The sequence below is a fragment of the Felis catus genome, chromosome X (genome assembly GCF_018350175.1).
Source record: "Felis catus isolate Fca126 chromosome X, F.catus_Fca126_mat1.0, whole genome shotgun sequence".
Lineage (NCBI taxonomy): Eukaryota > Metazoa > Chordata > Mammalia > Carnivora > Felidae > Felis > Felis catus.
This window is the reverse complement of record NC_058386.1, coordinates 15,837,889-15,861,332: the sequence shown is the minus strand read 5'-3', so window position 1 is coordinate 15,861,332 and position 23,444 is coordinate 15,837,889. Positions and strand designations below refer to the sequence as shown.

The window sequence follows — 23,444 nt, the reverse complement described above, 5'->3', positions numbered from 1 at the left end:
ATGCCTCAATACTTTACTTGGGAACAACATTAATTGGAGATGACTCTATCATCTACTTAGTCACTGAGTTTAAGAGCTGATGAATAACTATAAGTAAAGGGTGGTAATAAATGGCAGGCAATGCTCTAAATGGGTGGGGTCTTGTGAATTACCGCCATGACTCATTTTACGTCTGATGTTCTTAACATCCTTCCTAATGACTTCGAGAAGGAAATAGAATGACCCTCTAATAAAAGCTGCCTGTGATTTCTAGTTAGGAGGTGTTGCAAATCAAATCAGGCCTTATGGAAAGAAATCAGTAACGTGGAGAGGTAGGCCATCCTGTCTAGTTATGTTAGTGTATGTTATTTTCTTAAAACTTTATTTTTTGAATTTTAAAAGTAATAACCGGTTTGTAGAAACACTGGAAAGTAGAGTAATAGAAAACAAAGTAAAAAGCACTCTCATTTAATCGCTCTGGGGCAAACACTGTTGACTTTTTTGTTTTGTTTTGTTTTTGGTATTTACTTTCAGCCTTTCTTGCCATACATTTTTAACCGGTTGAGATCATACCACACACATAATTTTCTTCACACACATACTTGTGCATCTTTTCCACTTAGCCTTATATAAAATTTCCCATGTCATTACAAACTTAGTGAAAATTACAAACTTCGTGCAACATTACAAACTTCGTGAAACATGTCTCTAAAAAAGGCTGTGGAGTGTTTAGTTGTAAGGCTCTAGGTACCTCGAGGATGTGGGAGAACTGGAATTTGGTGGTTGCATTGACTCCTGTCAACATTATGTGTGAATCCATATTATATTATATTATAGCTGAAAACGTAGCAGCTTCTTGAAAACATACAAAAAAAACCAACGTAAGAAAGCAGTGTTGGCTTGTGGGCTGAGTCGTGGTGGGCACTCCACAAAGGTTTGTGGAATTTGATACACTACCTGTTGGATCTGAACAGAATTCCACTTGTCTTCTCCTTGCTGATACTGAATGAAGCCTTTAAGAAAGCAGCCTTTGGCAGGAGGCCTGTCCACTTCCAGGTAGAGGACTGTGACTTCAGCTTTGCACGTCTCAGGGTCTGTCGGTAATTTCTACCGGTGGCTGTAGAAATCTGTACCACATGAGTTTATGGTCTCATTTGGCCCATGTTTCTTAACTGCCTCGGGAGGGGTATCTGTTTGGCCTAACGATTTAGGATTTCTTCATCTCTTATTGAATGGATGCCAAGCTTTGTAAAAGATGGCTCGGAGTGATTTTCTATGGTGGTGTGTTTGCTCCTAAGGCTCCAAATTCTCAATAAAAGGCTTTCTGTTCTCTGACAACAGGCCATTTTTCCCAGACACACGCCTTGTTTTTCCATCGTTAACAGTAGATAACAGTTTGGATGCAGCCAGAAGCAGTTGGCACGGGCCTGTATTTGAGGGGCTTCTGGAACAGTCTTCCGGCCACTCACTGCAGGGCGCCACCTTAACTGAAGCTTTATTGACCTGAAAGCTCTGTGGGTTGTCGGCTCTGGCCTTAGTTGTTTCTCCGAGTTTCTTTGTGTTGTCTGCTTTTCCTCCCAGGCGGTGACTCTATGGTGATTGCTATTGCTTTTCTTCCTTGCTCATTTTTCAGAATTATCGCTTTGCTCCAAGCTCGTCTCTGCTGCGTGACCGTCTTGTAAAAGTCGCTTCATGCTCTCCATTCCCCAAGCAAAGGAATGGGGCAGTTTAACCTGCCGTTTTGAAAAGCTGCCGTAATCAAAACAGTCATTCTTTGTAACTAGATTCATAAAGAAGCATTATAGTGATCGATTTTTTTATTCAGTAAAATTCAACAACGGCAGTAATAGCTAAGTACTTCATATGCATTTTTTTCTTGTAATCCTAGAAAATCTATAAGGTACACGTTATCATCTCCATTTCAGACAAGGAGACAGAGGTATAGAGACGTGGAGTGACCTGCCCAAGATCGCATAGTCTTTGCTCTTAGAGAGGAACCCTACTTAATACTAATTCGCTCCTCTTGCCAGATGCTATCATGAAAGCGGGGGGGGGGGGACAGCTTTACTTGTTCCGTTCTTCTGTCACCAGCACCTGGAAAACACATTGTACATAGAACTTTCTCCATAGATCTAAATATTTTTGATGAATGTTGAATTTATTGTCGACTGGAGGAAACTCTGAGTGTTTAGTGTCTCCAATGAATATAGAGATTAGCAGGACACAGCTCTCGCCCCCCCCCCTTACGTTCTAGTCAGTTAAACAGACACAGACATAAGTAGCCATAAATACAAAGCAGAGAGCGTAGTCAGTGCTGTTCACGAGACTCCAAGCAACCACAGTAGGACCGTGGAGAGGGTGAGAAAGTTCCAGTGGTTGACATGTAGGATGTTTTCATGGACGGCACAGATTTTGTGTTCACTCCTCATTGACGAATGAGCATGTTGTAGTCATTAATACCTAGAATGCCCTGAGATTAATTTGATCTCTCTTTGAGGATCTCCGTTGTTGAAGCGCCTCAGGGTGCCCTTTCTAAGAATTTCACTCTCTGTCTAGAAGATATAACCAGTGTGTACCTGACCTCTGGGCATATTTAGGAAGTTCCTGTTTTGAATAAGTATGTGATGTGAACTTGTTCTTTGCAGTGAAAGAAAATGTAAAGCGAGTGTGATTGAGTCTTAAAGTTTTGATGCAGTTTTCTCTTCCCTTCGTCTATAAAATCGGGGAGACCGGATGATTTTTTTAAAAAAGGAGTAAGTGTTGTTCTTTGGGAGTCTGGAGCAGGCAATGAAAGTGAAGAATGAGTCCTGCAGCATTAAAGTCAGAGCTGTATAGCAGGAGCCAGATTGAGAGATCGTCTCGATGGAAGGAGTGTTTCCTGTAAGACTGAAATGAGCTTCTGGACAAAGATGAGTTTGTTCTCCAGCTCACCTTGTTTGATGCTGTCTGCGCCCCTGATTATTTTATGGTTAAATATTAAGTATCAGGATAGGATACCAGAGGGTCATGATCCGTTTCTTGCCTTTCTAGTTAACATTCATACTTAGAGAGAGGCTTGTAGGGAAAGAGAGGTATACTCTTAGCCTTTTAAGAAGTTGTGACGAAACATACCTAATATAAAATTTACCATTTTAATAATTTGTGAGTGCACACTTCCGTGACAGTAAGTCCATTTACGTTGTTGTGCAGCCATCACCACTGTCTCCAGAAATCGTTTCACCCTGCAGAACTGAAACTCTGTCCCCCATAAACACTAACTCCGCATTCCCCCTCCCCTCAGCCCTTGAAAACAACCCTTCTGCTTTCTGTCTCCATGAATCTGACTACTCTAGGTGCCTCGTGTGAGTGGAATCATACAGTAGCTGTCTTTCTGTGACAGGCTTGTTTCACTTAGTGTAATGTTTTCAAGGTCCGTCCATGTTGTACCATGTTTCAGGATTTCCTTCTTTTTGAAGGCTAACTGATATTCCATTGTATGCCCTAGCCTTATAAATAGCAGTTTGATTGAAAGCAAAACAATAAAACATCGCTCCAAATATTACCTCCTCTGTGACTGAAACAATTTCATTTCCCTTTCTTGCTCCGAAGGACATAAAATCTTCTCTGGAAATTCCTTTTGGGGAAACAAATTTCCCACTTTCATCTCTAGCAAAGACATTTTGGGAGACTTAGTTGGCTCAACTATTTACTTTACACTTGTCAGATTAGAAAGATGCTTTTTCATTTGTGTCAAGAACTTCTTAGGTATCTCTGTTTTTTAAAAAAAATATTTTCATTTTTGGGGGCACCTAGGTGGTTCAGTCGGTTAAGCGTCCGACTTTGGCTCAGGTCATGATCTTGCAGTTCATGAGTTCGGGCCCTGCACCAGGCTCTGTGCTGACAGCTTGGAGCCTGGAGCCTGCTTCTGATTCTGTGTCTCCCTCTCTATCTCTGCCCCTCCCCTTCTTGTACTCTGTCTCTCTTTCTTTCTTTCTCTCTCTCTCTCTCAAAAATAAATAAAACATTAAAAAAAATCTTTTTTTCATATTTTCATTTTCAAATGGTAGATTAATTGGTGTTTTAACAGTAAGCTGACTGTTCACAGCTATCACAGGCCTACTTTTTCTACAAAACGTCACCACGCCAGCACTGAGAACACATTCACTGTGATTCTTCACATTAGGATAGATTCTCCGAAATGCATCCCCGAGTCTCTGTGTTGGGCCTGTTTTGCCTCTTGTAATCAGGATCTGAACTTAATGTTGTTCTTGGCACGTCATTGGCACTCTGTACCCACGTAGAATGCATATATGTAGACTTAAGGACGTAACAGAGCTTGGGTTTTGTCCATGTATATCCAAACCAGTTCACGATCACCGATTTCTCCCCGTGGTGACCATGGAGTAGAGAGAGGTAGGTGGTCTAAATACTTCTCGAACCTCTCTTTTACACTTTTACCCTCACTGCCTCAGTTGGATCACTCCATCATCCTCCTCTTCACCTCCTTGACTTGTGCATGTCTTTCCTTTCTTCTTCATTCCTCCCAATGCCACTGGATCATTGGTCTTAAAGTCAGTAATTTGACCACACCACACCTCTGCTTGCTGCTGGTTGCCTTTAAGATAATGTGCAAACTTAGCATGGGCCCCAACTTACCTTGCTGGCCTCCTGACCCAGGAAGCTCTCCCTTCCTCCACCCGTGACTGCACTGCCCCCTTCCCCACAAACATTCTCGCCTACACTCCTGCTTTTCTTCAGGTAGAATACCCTTTCCATCATTCTCTACCCAGCAAGTTTCTGCTCACTCTTCAGAAGTTGCCTCATGCTTCATCGTTGCTGTGAGTCTTATTTTCCAATGTGGAACTATTAATAGCTCCTGTTTTCTCTTCTCTGCACCTTTGTTGTAGTGTTTATCTCTTTGTACTATGATGCTCTGTTAATGAGTCCGAGACGGACTGTTAAATTTTGAACTCAGTAAAGATCCAGGACTCTGCCCATCCCATCTTTGTTAACCTAGCCTGTGGCATAGATCATGGCTCATGGTAGTTCTGGAAAAGAGTGCTGAAGGAAGGAAGGAAGGAAGGAAGGAAGGAAGGAAGGAAGGGGGCAGGCCAACCTTCTATATTTCTGAGGTATAAAGGAAAACTACTAAGTGTGGTTTTGCCCTCAAGTATGCCATAAAACTGCCGTGATCCATCGTGGGCTGCGTGTCAGTAGAAACATTACTGAAACCTTGATTTAGCCAGTTGGACTTCCCTTGAACCTTAAAAGTGAGATGGGATTCAAATACACTGGGGGAGGAGGTGCTATCCCCGGCAAGGGAAATAGCCTAGACTATGTTATGATTAAATAAATCAAAATATTTTAAATCCGGAGAGCATCTTTGTATGTTAATTGAATTCATACAGCTACTTTATAGAAAAATGAGGACTCGGTCCACAAAAGTACAGCAAGTGTCATGTGAAAGCCCTGGATGAACAACACTCAGACCAGGCCCATGGTATTTACTCCTGCCATCACATCCTTCTGTCTCCTTTAACCATACTCTTTAAATTCTCCAGATGCATCTAAAAAGGGAGCATTGTTAAGCAAAAGATAAAAGTAATCCTCTAGTAGAAAGAAGGGTTATGTTTTCCTTTTATCTGTCATAGCGGTGGAAAATAGTCTTTTAGGGCATAATGGCGAATTGTATTTTGTCAAAGTGGTATATGAAATGGAAATTTACTTTGGCCTGTTCATCCTCTGTGAAAAAGATGATCTTACAACAAAATAGGATGCAGGCTTCTCTCTTGGGCACAGTGGAGGTAAAATATAAGCAGTATTTTCATATACCGTCAGATGTTTGGAGAGCTGCCTTCTATGATTTTAATGTTGTCTGAATGTACATTCTCCACCTCATTGAGCACTTAAGTAGGTTTTGATTCGTTCTTCAACACTGCATTTCCCCAGCATGAGTGAAGCCCCTACTAAACATTCAATAAGTTATTTTGTTTTGACAAAGAGAAAATCCTACCTGTGAATGTGTTCTATGGATCTTGCCAGTCTTTTTAGGGCATGGTCTCTAGAGCTATTGAAAATGCAAACAAATGACCCAAATGAGCAAATCTTGGCAGAAGATAAAGTGCGTGATAAATGGTAGAATTGGCTCCAGTTCTCAGATACATCTTTCGACTGATACACACAAATGCACACATGTGTCTCAGGAAGAGAGAGAAATATACTAACGTAAAGCAGACTCCATATATACATGTTCAGTAGAATGATAGATACTAAAGTTTTTATTGTACAGATTGAAAGAGTAAAGCCTGGAAGGCCTAATGGAGGCATCAAAGATGGGCATCCGTGTTTTATATTCAGAAAAAGGTTGCTAATAGTCTTAAGAGTACAGGGAAAGGTACCAGCCACTGAGAGATATGGCAGGTTGCAGCAATTGGAAGTAAATGTCTTCAGGGCTTTGGGACTTTCTGTGAACAGCCATTAAGAAGCAGTATATATTCAGAGTGTTTTAAGGGAGATAGTAAGGGATGATAGTGGAGGTTGACTAAAAGTTGAGTCTCATGGGAGATCAGAGGCAGTAGCCTGAATTGGGAAATAGGATCCTTGTCTAGAAAACTAGTGAAATGGTCTCTGTGATAGTAACAGGGCTCTAGGCTGGGGTCAGAGAAGAAGGGGCAAATCTGAAAACAGAGCTTTGGTGGTGGATTTGACAGGAGAACATGCAGTAAGAGGGTAATCAAGGGTGGATTCCAAGTTGTGAGTCTAGGAAACAAAGAGGATGAGCCAGGAGACTTCAGGAAGTAGAGGCAGTGATGTTCATCCAGCTCTTCCATACACTACTCATTCTTGTGATGTGTTCATAAGTAGCACAAGAAGTACTGGTTGAGCTTAGAAGACACTTAGATAATGCTAAGGTTAAACGGTAACTACAGGACGTCTCAGAGCTTTTAATTTGCTATTATGCAAGGATTAGATCAAGTGTTCTATGTTTTCCATATTTACCAGATTGTGGGATTCGGTGTTTTGGCACTTGCTAGTTGGTACGACATCTTGGGAACAGACTTTGGAAAATGATTTCAGCACAAAAGAATGGTGTGTGTGTGTGTGTGTGTGTGTGTGTGTGTGTGTATGTGTGTGCGCGTGTGCACGCACGTGGGTGCGCATGTATGTACACATACCTGGATGATAATGAATCCTCCACATGAGGGTTTTTTGATCACAATAGGTAGGAACTTGAGAGAACGCGAGGGAACAGGCTAGGATGAAGAGTTGGAAGTCACAGGCAGAGAGCTGTCTACCAGGAACATGGCTGAGATTGGATTCTTCTTTATGGTGACCAGTAATTAATAGGAGGTTGGGGGTGTGTGCCTGGGAACAAGAGAGTAAGCCAGGGGCGACAGAGGTCTAGGAAATAATCCTGGAATATATGCTGTCACCAGAGATTATGCTGCAAAGAGCTGATACAGGACAGTGACAAACAGTGGGCCCTCCTAGTCTCGTTTGTCAAGAAGGAACTCTCCACTCATTCACCAGTTGTCTTGGGAGGTTGTTAATGCTAGGGTAACACATGCGTCCGTGGCATCCTCAAACTCCCTGCTCTGTTCAACGCTTACTAACCCTTTACTTTGTAGAGAGAATAATTTACATCTAGGTCCTGCTCTCAAGGAGGCCACTATTTCTGAAGAGAAAAGGAGAGAAAAGCAGTTAAACTTTCTAAGCGTAATACAGCTAACAAATGCTTCTAAAGGAGCTATGGATCTGACCGGGTCTTTGACCATGATTGGGCAAAGAGGTTTAACGTAATTTGAACTTTTGCTAACTTTTCAAGACAACTGGGGAAATAAACATTATATGGGTAACCGTAAGTCTGAAGCCCAATTTTAAAATCAGGAGATTACTTAAGAAGTTTTTTGCTTATAGCGGTGTTTAAAAATAGACTGAAGCATGCCTCTCGGAGATGTCAGAAATGACACAGTGGTATCTGAGGTGTTTTAAAGATGACCTCTGACCCTAGAATGGAGCTACAAATATATTTTTTCTTTTACTGGACCATGTATTTTATCTTTAGAATTTTGAGTTGTATTTTATTCCAGCATATGTCCTGTTGGTATCAAATAGTTTAAGCTGAGCCAGCCAAAGGCGGACGAATTGACAGTTGCTAATGTAAATTTCCCAGCGAGTAGAAAAGGCTCCCATTAGAAGCTCACAGGCCCCCATTGTGAGGACGCTCCTTTGTGCTTGTTCTCTTCTGGCTCTGACATGAGCTGGCTCACAGGGCTTAGGCTCTGCTCCTACCGTTCTCTGCTGAGCACCAAGCAGACTTTTCCTGATACCATCAATTAGAGGTGTTCATGAAAGGAATGTGTAAAAATAAATATTAAAAGTTGACAGTGAGTTTTAATAGTTTGTGTATCTTTCTGAGTTACGATGGTAAATGAAAGCTAAAAGGTTGTGGATAGGGTTATATATAGATCCTGTTCCTCTTTTGTCCTGTCACTATCTCCCATAGCCTATACCTCTCCGTATCTTGTATATGACTCACATTTGGGAGAACCATGCCAAATAGTTGGACACTCGTCAGCACACTACTCTGGAGAACCCAATGAATTGCTGTTTCGGTGTTGGTGATAATGTGAAACATCCTCCTGCCTTTTCGTCTGCTTCCCTGCCTCACGTTGAGCAGGCACTTAATAAATCTGTGCTGAGCATAAAGGGAAGGAGTAGCGTTAAACACGAAGGTAGTAAAAGGAATGCCTTGAAAGAACCATCTTTTATCTTGTATTTTACCAGCTGTTTGAAAAGTCATCTCTTGTGTTTGGCTTTATGTGAACACTTGAGTAATGTCTACATATAGCTTCTCAGAAAATCACCCTCTTCTGGAATAGGTATCCGAAAGCCTGGTCTACCAACAGAGAGACTTCACTGATTGAATGTAGGGCTCTCTCTCTCTCTCTCTCTCTCTCTCTCTCTCTCTTTCCTCCCTACCCACTGAACCTGATTGCCTCTGTGATTAAGAGTTATGCATAGTATTCTGAGAGGAGACTTTCAGAGATGGGACTTAAACTTCCTTCTCCTTAGCATTGTCCTATAATTAGAAAATTTTATACATTCAAAGGAGTTTGCATCTGAATTAGAATGAAGTCACAGGGGTGACTTGGTTTGAGCAGGACCCTGGTCTCACGCTCCAGCGGTCACAAAGAGAAACAGATCTATTAGTCATTAGGGAACTGGATTCTACTGGGCTCACATCCAGGGATTGTCTTTCCTACAAGCGTTAGTTTCTTCATTTTGGCACAGAAGAGGGGAAAAAAATTACTTGCTCCAGTAACTGAAATCATATGGGGGTTATCTTTCTTGATGCTGTATTACCAGATCTTGTAGAGCTAGGAATATATATGATTGCTCCTACTTACTACACACAAAATCGCCCAGAAACTTTATGTAGGGTTCTGTCGAGAAAGCTAGGAGGAGAAAGGCTTCTGGTCTTAAATATTCGAAGGAATGCTTTTTTTAATTGTTTATTTTTAAAAGTCATTTTTTTAAATGGACATTAGGATGTGGTAGGAGAGGCAAAAGTTGATGGCAGCCTGGTGATTACTGTTTGTTGAAGTAGATCAATAGCAATAGTAGCTCATTGTCGGTGGCAACCAATAGTTGTCGATTTGTAGAGCTTTCAGCTTTATGCAGCCATCCGTATGTACATGTCTTCCGAGACCAAGCAGTGGCTTCCGAGCTGGGGGGCAAGCAGAGCAGAGTGGCACAGATGTGGCTACTAAGAGGTCTTTAGACCACAGCACGGAGAAGAGGAAGCGCTCAGCTGTTCCTTCACAAGGCAGATGGTAAAATGGGCCTGTTTGCACATCTCTTAGGAGTGAAAGAGCCGGGTCCTGAGCTGAGTCCACACAGCCCCCAAGTGTATGGCCGGTGCTTGTCCTGGATAAGCCGTCTTCTTAGGGCACCCAGAGGGCAAGATCTTGGAACCCTGCCGAGGAAGCAAGGAATGGAGATGCTGAATCCTCTTCCACAGCTGCTATAAGCCTAACGTCCTTCGTCACTGCCTTAAAGTGGATGAGAGACGTCTGGATGTGATTCCCTGATTTTTCTGTCTCCTTAGGCCTGGCCTTCAATTATATCTGACCTATGTGTGTACTGGAGCTAGGCATTGCCCTTTAAAGTTTTTTTTAGATGTTTATTTATTTTGAAGGGGAGGGAGGAAGAGAGAGAGAGAGGGAGAGAGGGGGGCGGAGAGAGAGAGAGAGCGAGAGAGAGTGAGTGAGAGAGAGAGAGAGAGAGAGAGAGAGAGAGAAAATCTCAAGCAGGCTCCACATTCAGTGTGGAGCCCAACTCAGGGCTCGATCTCAGGACCATGAGATCATGACCTGAGCCAAAATCTAGAGTTGGACACTTAACTGACTCAGCCACCCAGGCGCCCCTAGGCATTGCCCTTTGAAAGTTCGGGTTCTGTTCACTTTTAGCCCACTGGACCAAAGATGTTTTCAGAGGTGTAGGGGAAGCTGAAAGCCAGGTGGGAAAGCAGTAATTCATTACTCCTTGTCTTTGTTGTTGGATTTAGAGGAAGGGCGGAGGACAGAGGTTCTCAAAGGGGGCGTTTAGAAAGGCGTAGGGCGTTTGGGGTGGATGCATTGACGGAGGAGCACTGCAGGCTATTAGTGGGCAGGAGCAAAGGTCACCTAATGTCCTTTAGTGTGAGACAGTCTCCTACAATGAAGCGATGTCCCACCTAACATGCCCATAGAGGGAAACACTGTGGAGGAGCAGCAGGACGTGGCTCTCCCTGGAGGTCACTACATTCATGCAGATCTGCCCACTTGACCTTCATGGTAGTATGAGGCTAGGTATGGTCTTCCGTTGTTGGTACGACACCATCTTTCCGTCCATTCGTCCATCTGTCCCATCCATCCTTTCAGGGCTTCTTTGGTGAAGAATCCCATGGCCACCTATGTCCCCATTCTTTCCCCTCAGTGACATTGTCACCCTGTTGGCTCTCCTAAACTCTCATTCCTCTCTGCACTGACTGATTTAGTAGGAATGACCAATTGTTATGCCAGCTGAGAATAGAGAAGGTAGAAGGCAACAAAGCCTTCTGGAAAGAGAGAGAGAAGAGGAAGAAGAGTGAAAAAGACAGCTTATGATTTATATAGATATGAGAATAGGCACCTGAGTTGTTAATCCTTGAAAGGTATTTGGCTAGTGCTAATGGAATCCCTCCTACCTCTGGGTCAGTGCTTCTCAATCTCGAGTGTGCATCAGCATCCCCTGGAGGGTGTGTTCAGACAGAGACTACCAGGAACCATCCCCAGAGTTTCTGATTGAGAAAGCCTGGGGTGGGGCCCGGGAATTTGCTTTACTAACAAGTTCCCGGTGATACCCGTGCCACTCGCCTGGGAACCATACTTCTCTAGCTCTTAGAGAAGAGAGCAACTCCTGAATACTTCCCATCTCTGGGACGCCTGGGAGACCAAGCTGAGAGGGGAGGATCTTGACTTACTCTTGACCTTCAATCATGGCCCAAGAGGAAGGAAGGAGGAGCTAATAAGCCCAGCACCCCTGGAAGGTGAGTGCATTTTCAGCCACACCATCACCCCTGTTGCTGGGATCCATGCAAAGGCCAGCGTGCTGTATTTTCTGAAATAGCAAGAAAACAGAACAGAGTAAGCTGTTCTTTACGTGTTTTTCTGTATAGAAGTAAGTGTATTTAACCGGTGGATCTTCTTGATGTCTGTTAGCTTGCACTGTCCTGTAAACCAGGGCATCAGGGACCACGGGCAGTGCTTCCTTTTGTTACTAAATAAGGGGGAGTTGTCCGAGCATACAACCTATGAAGGTCTCTAAAGGAAGGCACCTGGTTTAACGCCCAAACCACTGGAAGCTTCATTTTTTTTCCCCAGAAAGGAACCCAAGTCAGGATTGAGCATAGTGTTTCCTTCTGCATATTCCTGATTTCTTCTCTCCACTGTCAGTGAAAACTGACGCGCCAGTGGTTTTTCTTTTCTTCTTCCTAATGAGTTAATGATGGTGATACTTTAGTCTGGTCCGAAAGGGAAAAACAGAGATTGATGGCGATGCTGTTGGAAGTGTGAACAGGAATGTGAATGACACTTGGACAGTGCCTACTTTTCCTGTCAATTCCTGGCTTTTGAAGATAATTCTAAGAATGGTTTCTCATCAAATTTGACCTTATGGCCAAATAACAACACACTTTTTTCCTCCTTGATGTTTCCTTGGAATCACAAAATAGTATTAGTTTGAGTACTTAGCAGCAGTGGAGGGGTGGCATAATATTTTGGATTTCATTTTTTATCCAATTTAGAAAGCCCTGTGGCACTAAATAAAAATGTCACCGTGTAAAATGTAAAAGCTTTCTGTCACAAATGTTTTTAAAAATTCATAAAGGGCTGAGGATTTGATTTATCTTTTCCTCTTTCTGTGATTTATTCATATTTAATGTTAGTTTCAACATTTGAAGCATCAAGGACTTTTTCAAATTAAAAACTGTGGTGAATCAGTCTTATTTGAAGAAACATTCCGCCATGCCAGTTCGTTCCTGTTCACGTGTTCAAGGTGCAGCTATGTTTGGCTTTCCCAGTGGCTGGAATTCTCGCTAGGGAAACCCTTCGTTGTTGGGGAGGTTGAATTGCCCCAGCTACTTGATGTTGACAGCCGTTTCCCAGGTATCAATAGACCATTTCCTCGGGCATTAATCATTATCGCACAAATGTGGTGGCAAAGGAGAAGAGTGGGAAGGGACCTTGCCTTTGGAAGCAGCATTTTGTTTACTGTCTGTTTTTTCATTTTTGGGGCCTTTGAGCCTCTGAGTCACTTGTGTTTTCAGAAACATCTTTAGTCAGTGACAGTATCAGTCTTTTCTATGGATGGTTTATTAATAATGAATGATAATAGAATTAGCCTGGAACGAAGGGAAGAAAATGAACTCCTCACAAACTCATCATTTTTTTTTTTTTTTTTTTACTAGTAAATAGACACCTAGGGTCTGTGGCACAGGCCTTTCTTAAAGCCCCGGAAGGTTAAAAGGCTGGAAGGAAGAGCGCTGTGGGCTCCCCTCGTTCCACTTTTAGGGCAGATAGACCTGTGCTAGAGGACGAGGGTGTGTTCGCTCCCACCCCACGAGGCACTGTGCATTTTCCATGGCTGGGGCATGCGATAAGGCACACCTGCCCTGGACATTCTTGCTTCTGCCTGTCCTTCCACCTGCCTATCCACTTGTCCTTCTGGCCCTCCCTCCCTTTATCCTTCCCGTCTTTCTGTCTTTTTATCCTTTTCTTCTTACTATCATTCTTCCACTCTGCACACACTCTTGAGCGCCTCCTCTGGGCCAGGTGCTGTGCCTCCACGGATATAGTCAGCTTCTCATCAAGTGAGGGCAAAGGTACCTGTCTACTTTGCTGAAAGTCATCAGCCTTTTAGTAAGAGCATCAAGGAAGAATGGGAATAAAAGGTTTGGAGCGCCTACAAGAATGAAACCCTTTCTCCCTGGTTCTCTCACGTGCTTGTTATGCTTGTTATTGAGGCTCTGACCTGTCAAAGAATGGCAGGCCCTGCTCGGAGCAGCCACGCCTCGAGGGTGTGGTTTTGAGAAGCAGTTGTGAACATTTTGTCATCATGAACTTGATTTTCTTTCTTTGCTTAATGGAGAGAATCATCTAGTTAAGTAAAATGATCTCTTTCCTCCTCAGACAATTGGAAAGAAGTTACCTCCAACCACGGCAACTCCAGACTCGTCAAAACCAGAAATGGACGGCCGGACAAAGAGTGAGTTTCCTTATTTATCCATATTTTACATTTGGAAGCAGTTAAGGGTTTTTCAGTCATGGACGTGCTTTTGAAAAATCCTCACATAATCCTAATGGCTGTTTAACTTTTTAAATTAAGTCTTTTAAATTTCAGTATGGTTAACATACAGTGTTATATTAGTTTCAGGTATACAATATCTCGACTCAACACTTCTGTACGTTACTCAGGGCTCATCATGATAAGTGTACTCTTTAATCCCCTTCACCTTAATGGCGTTTTAAAATACATCAGAAAAAATATACCCAAATGTGTTCCACTGGGTCCTACCAGTGGGTGGGCACAAGTTAGATTTGGCACTCTTGGGGGGTTTTCTTCTTTGTGGAACGTGGTTCTTTCCTGCCGCCTGTATCAGAGCTGGGGCTTATCCATATATATACCCAATCACTTTGCATCATTCAGGAGGCAGAAAGGCTGTAGAGAATGGCAATTCAAGCAGTTGGGGGATTCATAGGCCTTTAAGTCAGGGAGGCCCTACCTTCTAGCCTCAGCACTCAGCCAGCACTCCCAGCCCTTGCCTGCCTGCCTGCCTGCCTGCCTCCCAGCCAGCATCCTCAGTGCGTCTCGACTAAAATCTCTCTACACGCAGATGTCTTGCTTCCATTGAGCCACATAAGCTCTTCCTGGAATTTTTACCCACGAATTTTAGTCTCTGGGTCTACAATGATATTAGCCCATTTTTCTCCTAACAGCCCTTTAAGTGTTTGAGGATAGTTGTCTCCCTAACGCCTTCCTAAAGGTCCTATTCCCTGTTCTAGATGGTTGCCAGATAAAATGCAGGATGCCCAGTACATTTGCATTTCAGATCAACAGTGAATAATTTTTTGGTTATAAGTATGTCCCCCGTACTCTTTGTTGTTTATCTGAAATGCAAATATACCTGGGCGTCCTGAATTTGTAGTTGTTAATCCGGCAAGCCTCCAATCCCTTTAGCTATCCTTTCAGTAACTAGGGCATTCTGGACAGGCTCTGGTCAGAAACAATTACTTCAGTTCCTTCTAGGGATTTTATTATTTTTTTTCCAGCTTCAGATTTTCTTATGAGCATCATGTGGACAGACTGCTAATATAGTTTGGAAAGCCAAAGATTGAGAGAACATAAATCACACATATATAATTATGATTAATATAAGAGCAAGCACAGCTTTATCCTTTTAATTGAGAAATAATATACCATTCAAAAGCAAATGAGGGGTACTGCCTTAGACTTAGGAAAATGAATTTGTGGGATTTGCCAAACCAGAAATGGTGGTTTTGATAAACAAGTTCATGGAAGATACGGATGCAGGTGCTGTAGCTCTGCCTTGGTGTGGAAGGTTCAGATGAGGTCTGGTGCCTTCCATGTGGTAATGCTGTTGTCCGACTCCTGGTCATAGGCAGAAAGCCCACTTGTCTAATACTCTAATGCAGGGGTTCTCACACTTGAGTGGGCCCCAGAATCACCTGGAGAGCTGGGCCCCACCCCCCAGGTTGCTGGGCCCCGCCGCCACAATTTCTGAGTCATTAGTCCAGTGAGACCTGGAACTTTGCTTTTCTAAGGAATTCCCAGGTGCTGCTGCTGTGCCTGGTTTAGGGCCCACACTTCCAGAACCACTGTTTGGAACTCATCAGTATTCCTCAGGACAACCTGGCCCTGCATTTATTCATGCAGGTTATACACTTTTATGCCAAACCTACCTTTAGGCACTAAAGAATTTTCTTTCTTTCTTCCTTCCTTCCTTCCTTTCTTTCTTTCTTTCTTTCTTTCTTTCTTTCTTTCTTTCTTTCTTTTTAAATTTAATTTAGAGACAGACAACAAGCAGGGGAGAGAGGGGCAGAGGGAGAGAGAGAAAGTCTTAAGCAGGCTCCAAACTCATTTCAGAAGTCAATGGCAGGGCTCGATCCCACAGCCCTTGGATCATGACCTGAGCCAAATTCAAGTTGGATGCTCAGCCAGCTGAGACACCCAGGTGCCTCTAGGCAGTGAAGAATTTTCAAGAATTGAATATTTAAACCATTCTGCAAACATTTCTCTTGTTGGACAGTAGCCTGTCCTTCCTTCATTCAACTGCTTATTCTGTAGTTGCGGCAATTGACAGGTTTCTAAATGATCCCTGTTATTAGCAGTGTTGCTTGGACGACCAGAATGGGGAATAGGCAGGAAAAGGAAAAGGGGAAGACACATCAAGCCTCAAAGGTGATGGGAATGTGGTCCCCAGGGTAGGCTATCCTCGTGACATGAGACAACCAGTGGTCTTGACCAACCTGATTTGTGTCTGCAGAAGTAGTAATCTGGGGAACAGAGGTTTTGTTTTAAGGGAAAGACTTTCAATAGAAGTAAAGTCAGAATTCCCTGTAGATGGTGCACCTCTGTCCAGAATAAAAAGGACCTTGGTCCTCCTTGGGTGACTTTGTAGGTTGCTCTTGGGAGGATTCTGAGCAGCAGGGACCCGAGGGTCACTTGTAAGGATGTGGCACATTGGACAGTCTGCAGGGCGTGCTGCAGTGAGTAATCCTCAGGTCTTCAGAACTAGCCCTCGGATAAGATCCTGTTCCTGATGCTTTCTTTTCACCCTCTGCCATGTCTGCAGGCAGGAGATTCCAGTCTTTTTGGAAAGATTAGCTGGGCAGGGGTGGGGAGGGTAGCTGTGTTTTAGAGCTGGCTAATAGAAATATTATGTGAGTCACACACGTGATTTTACAATTTCTAGCAGCCACATTTTTAAAAAAGAAAGAAGAAACAAGTGACCTTACTAAATTGAATATGTAAATGTATTTTATTTCACTCAGTGTATCCCCAATAGTATCTCTTTAACATGTAACCTGTATAAAATTATCAAATGAGATATTTTTCTTCTTTATCTATATGAGTCTTCACAGTCCAGTGTGTCTTTTACATGCACGGCACAGCTCAACTCGGAGCAGCCACAAATCGAGTGCTCAATAGCTACGTGTGCCTAGTGGCCACAGTATTGGACATGGCCGTTTGAGAGTAATTCTGGGATCTAAGATGGGCTTTCTGGGCCTGGGTATTAACACAGATCCGAATACTCAGCTCCTTCAAGTATGTGGGAGGATCTAGGCTCTAGCCCAAGCCTTGTTCCGTCCTATAAGTATCTATTAATTATGTCCATCCACCTGGCTCTCTGGAAGCATCACGGTGGGGGGATGGTTTTTTTTTTAATTAACATTTATTCATTATTGAAAGATAGAGACAGAGCATGAGCAGGGGAGGGACAGAGAGAGGGGGAGACACAGAATCCAAAGCAGGCTCCAGGCTCTGAGCTGTCAGCACAGAGCCCGACGCAGGGCTCGAACTCACAAACTGTGAGATCATGACCTGAGCCGAAGTCGGACACCCAACTGAGCCACCCAGGCACCCCGGGATGGGTTGTTAACAAAGAGTGTTGTTAACAGAGGCTGGGTGGTGTGTTTTTGCCCAAAGTCGGAGGTGTGCATTCTAGGACCAGCTTGTTATTCGCTAGCCGTGTGACCTTGGATGAATAATTTTATTTCTCTGCCTTGCTCTTCATTGTCTGCATTGCCTGTGAAGTCCGAGGGTTGCTCTAGAGACAACCCCTGTGGTCTCTCCCAGCATCTTCATCCTCTGATTCGGTTCCAAAAGCTCAACGATTCAGAGTAAAACATTTCTGCATTCAAAGAACTGAGCAGCCAGAGGGGAGAGACAAAAAGAAGATGGGGACAGTTTAGTAGGAACGTGAGAGGTCATCGGGTATAGGTGTAAGTATGCATGTAAGTGTACAGGAGGTCAGAAGGAGAATTCTCAGTGTCAGTGAAGGCTTGAAGGATGTTTATTGACAGATGTTTTTCATGGGCCAAAGAAAGAATTTCTCCAGCTAATTTCCCCCACCTGCTTTCTGGCTTTCACTGTAAAGGGCACGTTCTCCCAGGATCTCCACGAGGCACCTAAGTCCACCAAAAAGCCCCTTGCGTCGCTTTCAGATTGTGATGTGACTCCTGTGTTCCCTGAGCTTGAGAGTGGGGCGGCCCTCCTTTCTGGTCAGTGGACAGATCTGTAACAAAAACCGCCCAGCACTAGAGAGGAGAGAAGCCCCTTCCTCACATCTCTGTCCTCGGCAGGCTAACATACAAGCTCCTGTGAGGATTAAGAGTTATGATGATTCAAAAAATGTTCATGTGGATTGGTATTTTCTGGGGGAAAGTGAAACTCAGCTGATTAGGATTTATTTAAACAACTAACATCACCTCCCCTCCCCCCAGTAAAGCTTTCATGATATTGAAACTCATCTGAAATGCATGCTGGGGAACAGATTGCCAGGACTTTCATAACAAGAGAGACACTATCTAAATATTCATAAATGAAGTACCCTGAGATTCCTCCAGCTCACCACATCTGGAATTTCCCTCTTTCTTACTACAGTTGATACAGATTTGTGGCCTTGGTGGGACAGAAAAAGTAACCCGGAGAAATGGGCTATTTCGCATCTTTCTGAACAAAGAATTAAAGTCTTAGAGATTCAGAGCACCAGTTGAGCAAGAGGGTTAGGAAAAAGAATGATCCTTGACAAAATTTGGACAAAGGCAGGCGAGGCTTCTGAATAAATGATGACCGTGGGGCAAAGGCTAAACTTGCCCTGCCTAACCTCTCCTCACTCCATCCCTGGACGCTTGTACCACCTTCCTGGTAGCTTTGTTCATTGACTCACTTCCTGGGAGTTGTCCCCTGTGATGGTGACACATGGTGGCTTGTGGCTATCGTGGGTCCCTCGAGGCAGAGCCTGTGTCTTCTATTCGATACCCCCACCATATAGCCCAGCAGAGTGTCATAGACTCACTGGGCACGTGACAAGTGGTAGTTGAGCAAATGGAGACTTATAAATGACTTAAAATTTAAACAGGTTCTGTACTGGACAGAGTCCTGTGAAAGTGGCATAGTAGCCATGAGTCCTCTTTCTGAAGTTCACAGTCACCAGCTGGAAAATGACACATTTGATCACCTAAGACCCTTGAACTTACTTTGGGTTTCTAGGGATTAGTAGTGGTTGCCAGTGTTCCGTGGGGCTTGACAGACCCTTCGTTCTTTCCAGTCCCTGCTCTAGACCGTTCAGCCCAACAGCACCAAGACAAACCCTTGCCTGACAAAGGTTTATTGGTTCATCGCACTGAGGACACTTGGTAGGAGAACCCGTGCGGCCCCATCACACCAGACAAAAGAAAAGAGAGTGGTTACCAGTTCGGAGGAAGGGGGAATGCAGTGAAATGTAAATGAAGCAGTGTTTTGACAGGTTGCAAGCAACGCAGGGCTGTTAAGGGGTCAGCATCAGGTGTGGACTGCGAGGTGCACCCAGGTCCTATTTCTTTGGGAACCACCAAGTTAGGATAAGTGTGCAGTGCTGTGTTCAGAACTCTTTACGCGAGGCTCTGCACGTGCGTGGGGGATCGCGGCTGCTTTTCTGTGTCACAGTGACTTTCGTTCCTTCGGTCAAGAGTGGAATGTTTCATTCTGACTGATATGATATAGAAAAAGCAAAGTTTCTGGTTGTCTGTGCTTTCAGAGGACAAGCTTTCTCTGGGAATAAGAAAGCAGTGCTCCTCAGAGAAGGGGTTGTTAGGACCCTTTCCAGCTGCAGCATGTGCTTGGGAGAGATACTATTTCCTGTTGGCTTTGCAGCTGGCTGTGGGACCGCAGCCTGATGGATGGCTAGGCAGCTTCTTACTTTCCATGTCTGAGCTAGTTTTTTGCTTTCTCACCACATGTTTAAGTAGCAGAAAAAGGGGTCGATTCCCTGATGTTGGTTTCCCATAAGGCCTCACCTGGGAGCTCTTTTATGCTACCTTTCCAGGGAAGGCGTTTTTGCTCACTTGTATCCCCAAAACTCATATTTGGGCGCATCCAGTTTGAAACAAGTTTCCTACTCTGCGCTTTTGTGCCTCGCACACTCGATGTGCCTTAGAGTCCCCAGGCTCGGCGTCTCAGGGTTTCCTCAAGTGCTTCCAACACAGACCCTGCTGTCCCGATTCAGAGTGGGGGTCTCCCTGTGAGGGTGCCCGGCCTGCCCGTGCTGCTGAACACCCAGATTTGGAGTACAGCCCTCTTGGAGGATAAAAGCTAACTCCTTTTGTGTTATCCTTGTGGACTCGGAGCTTGTCATCTGAGCAGGAGAAAGTGTCGTTGGAGGGGCCGTGATGTGCGCTGTACTAGGGAACAGAAAGGCTTTGCTCGTCAGGTTATTTTCCTTTTTTTTTTTTTTTTTAAATCTTCCTTTTACAGCAAGAGATTAAAAAGTGTCATAATTCACAATGGTGAAATAATTTGAAAGTCAAATTCCCAGCAGCATCCAGGACTAGAGGCGGTCATTGTGATCTGGGGTCGCTGTCCCCTTTTTCATGGAGGCCAGCATTGGGCTGGAGTTCACAACATAGTGACGTACGCCTTAGGTTTTGTCTCCCCGTCTGAATTTAAGTGTAGATCAGGGTTTTTCCACCTTGGCACTATGAACGTTTGGACCAGGCCACCCTTTGTTGTGAGGCCGGTTCTGTGCCCGGTATTGGATGGTTACCATCTCTAGCCTCTATTACCTCATTACCACCCCTCCCGCTGCAGCAGCCACAAATGTCTCCAGGCAATGCCGTGTCCCCTGGGGAGCAAACCGGCCCTATCTGTGAACGGCTGGTGCAGACTGTAGTAAGCTCTACGAGGGCACTGCTGCCTCTCTGCTGCTAGGTACACAGTGGGCACTTAGTTAACATTTACTGACCAAATGACAAGCGTAGTATTCATTCCGGCCCTCCTCACTAGCCCCAGCTCCTCAGACTGACTCGGGACTGGATGTCCCATCTACATCTGTGATCTGGCACGCCCAGCTGTGGCACCACCACCACACTGGCCCTCCCTCCAGGTCCCCACCATTGTTTCGCTTTTGGCTAGCGTTGAATATTTGCTAATACCCATGGCTGGATCAGCGGATCTCCCGGCGCGGTCCCTGGCCCAGCAGCATCGGCATCACCTGGGAACCTGTCAGGGATGCAGATCCCCGGGCCTTGCCCAGCCCTGGAGAATCAGGAACCCCGGGGCTTCTGTTTTCACAAGTCTTCCATCTGGCGCCGATGCCCCCTCGTGCGTGAGAACCACTGATGTAGACTGTTCCTTGAGCTTCCCTATTGATGAGAATCACCAGGGTGCTTGTGGGTTGCTCGTCCCACCTCAGACCTGTTGACGGGGACCCCCAGAGAAGGGAATCTGGGAAGGCATAGAAGGAGCAGGTGCCCCACCTGTCACAGGAATGGTTGGGGAAAACTCCCCCCACCCCTGCCAACTCCTACTCCTCTGGTCAAAGTCCTCAAACATTGTACAGAGCCCGGTGCCATTTTACCCCTCTAAGAAAGGAGCCTAAATCCTTCCTTTGGGAAATGATTCCCCATTCATGATGCTCTGGTGCTTTAACCTGAAGACATAAGTCTTACCTTTCCCTCACTGTTGCCTCGTCAAGAACCCTGTTTACGTGCCTCATTTCCTCTTCTCGGTTATAAGCTCCTTGAGAACCAGGTACCAGTCTCACTTAACTTAGTCTCTTTCCCCCCAGAATGTAACAGAAGTCCATACCCTTATTGCATTTCCAAAATACAAAAAGCTAGAAAACTAAAAGGTTTTATTACTTTGGGGTGATATAAACCTTGTCCTGGACTAATAGGCATTTATGTATAGTCTTTATCCTACTTTGGGTGACAAATCATGCATTTGCTGCAGAATTTTAATGTATTTGATGGTTGGGTGCAGCTCCAGACCCCAGCTGAGGATGTTATCTGTTGTGTGGTATGTGTAAGAAATTTCTTTCCAAAAACCTGAAGAATTCCGTCCTCGGGGCTTTTGGGTAAGTGATTATGAACCAGTAGTGCATCAGATATTTGTCACTTTAATGAAAGAACCTTAGATTTTGATGTTGGTGAAAGTAGACAACCCTGGGCTCGATACTTTTCTTCTGGAATCCCAAAGGACAACAGTTATAAGGGTTACCTGGTACTTTCCACCGCTGTTGGAAGTTCTAGAAGGCTTTCTACCAGACTCTGTGACACATGGGGTTTTAATCTGCGTGACCTAAAATGGAGTCCAGAGAATCATCCTGGATTTAATGTTATTTCCTTGGTGTGTGCGTGTGTGTGTGTGTGTGTGTGTGTGTGTGTGTGTGTGTTATGTACTGCTTGCTGATATGTTTATTCTGTTTGTTCTGCTTTGATTTGTTTTTTAAGCTGAGGGCATTTTTTAAGTTGGTTTGTTTTTTATATGAGTAGATTATAAAATCATCTGAAGGGAGTCATGGGCTGTGTGCATGTGAGTTCAATTTCTTAAACAGTCTGTTTTTAATCTTATATAAACTTCTAGAAGTTTAGAGATTGAAATAATGTGGGTTTTTTTGGTGAGGGAGATGTGAATCATGACTGGACTTCTTGGGGAGTTTTAATAGAACAAGTTCCTTAAAATTGGAATGCCAGTCAATAATTACTGTAAGGGATCTTGATTTGGTGTCAGGGTCCTCGAACCTTTTGTACGCGACATTGTCTCTGCACCTTTGAATGTGTCTTTTTTTCCTACTTTTGGAAAGAGGAAATCACTTTTTTTTTTTTTATTAGATTCTTCAAGGACTCTAAGACAAAAAGGCTTAAGGGGTACCTGTCTGGCTCATTCAGAAGAGCATGCAACTCTTGCTTTCAGGGTTGTGAGATTGGGCCCCACACTGGGTGCAGAGATTACTTAAAAATAAATACATAAACATTTTTAAAAAGACAGAAAGCTAAAGAATTGACTTAGGACTTCAGTCTTAGGCTAATTCATTAGCGTTTAAAAAATCTTTCCAAAAAATAGAGACAAATTCATCTCAATCACTGGATAAGTTGTGCCTTTATTTTTTTTTATGTGCATGTGTGCATTCATTTCTACTTGATCTTGGACTAATTAAATCCATCTAATTGATGAATAGATGGAAAATGCCTGCCCCCCAAATTAATTTCATTCCCTTCCTCTTCATCTCTGTCTGCTACTCATTTCAAATCTGTAATCTTCCCACGTCCAAAAAGGATTTGGAATTATATTTTTCTTTCAAGATATATCAAATGCCTCCTCCTTTGTAAACTCCCTCCTGAACATAATCATGCCTTCCTCTGCATCACCCCAGCCGTATCCCGTCAGAGTGAGTCTACGCTTATTCACACATTTGTGAATTTGTCATCCTTTACCCTTGCCTTTCCCCAGGCATCAATTTGTCACTTCCTTGCGAGGGTGGGATGGCTGATTGGACTGACTTGCATGTCACAGGCCCAAGAACTGACAATGTCTCTTTCCTGGTGGTGCCTCAATAAGTGTTTGAATTAAAGTAGAGAACATCTTCATTCCATATGATGTAAAATTAAAATCATAGTCTCAGTTAATCCATTCTTTTTGCTTATACATTTATTTATATCTTAAAACCATTGGTATATCCAAACTAGCAGCATGTTTTTATTTTCCAGTACTGCTGAATTAGGGCCCAAATACCTCAGCAGTAAAAACAAATTCTTCTTTTCAAATATATCATAATAACTTAAAATGTGAGGCTGTGGTTGCCTTGTTTGATCAGGGATCTTCAGAGCTACAGTGCCTGTGACGAGAGCCGTGACGTGTCAGAGCGGGCTAGAACTCAGGCCCGGTCCAGTGTGATTTTTTGG

General features: G+C 43.9%; 1 protein-coding gene across 10 annotated transcripts in view; it reads left to right on the top strand.

Moving 5' to 3' along the window:
- The window catches only part of SH3KBP1 (SH3 domain containing kinase binding protein 1), a 334,393-nt gene that overhangs the window by 218,806 nt on the left and 92,143 nt on the right, over positions 1-23,444 (top strand). For all 10 annotated transcript variants that reach the window (XM_023249326.2, XM_019823637.3, XM_023249328.2 and 7 more), the window contains one exon: positions 13,671-13,746. In XM_023249326.2, the coding sequence (XP_023105094.1) occupies positions 13,671-13,746 (76 nt within the window). The remainder of the gene's footprint in view (positions 1-13,670; positions 13,747-23,444) is intronic.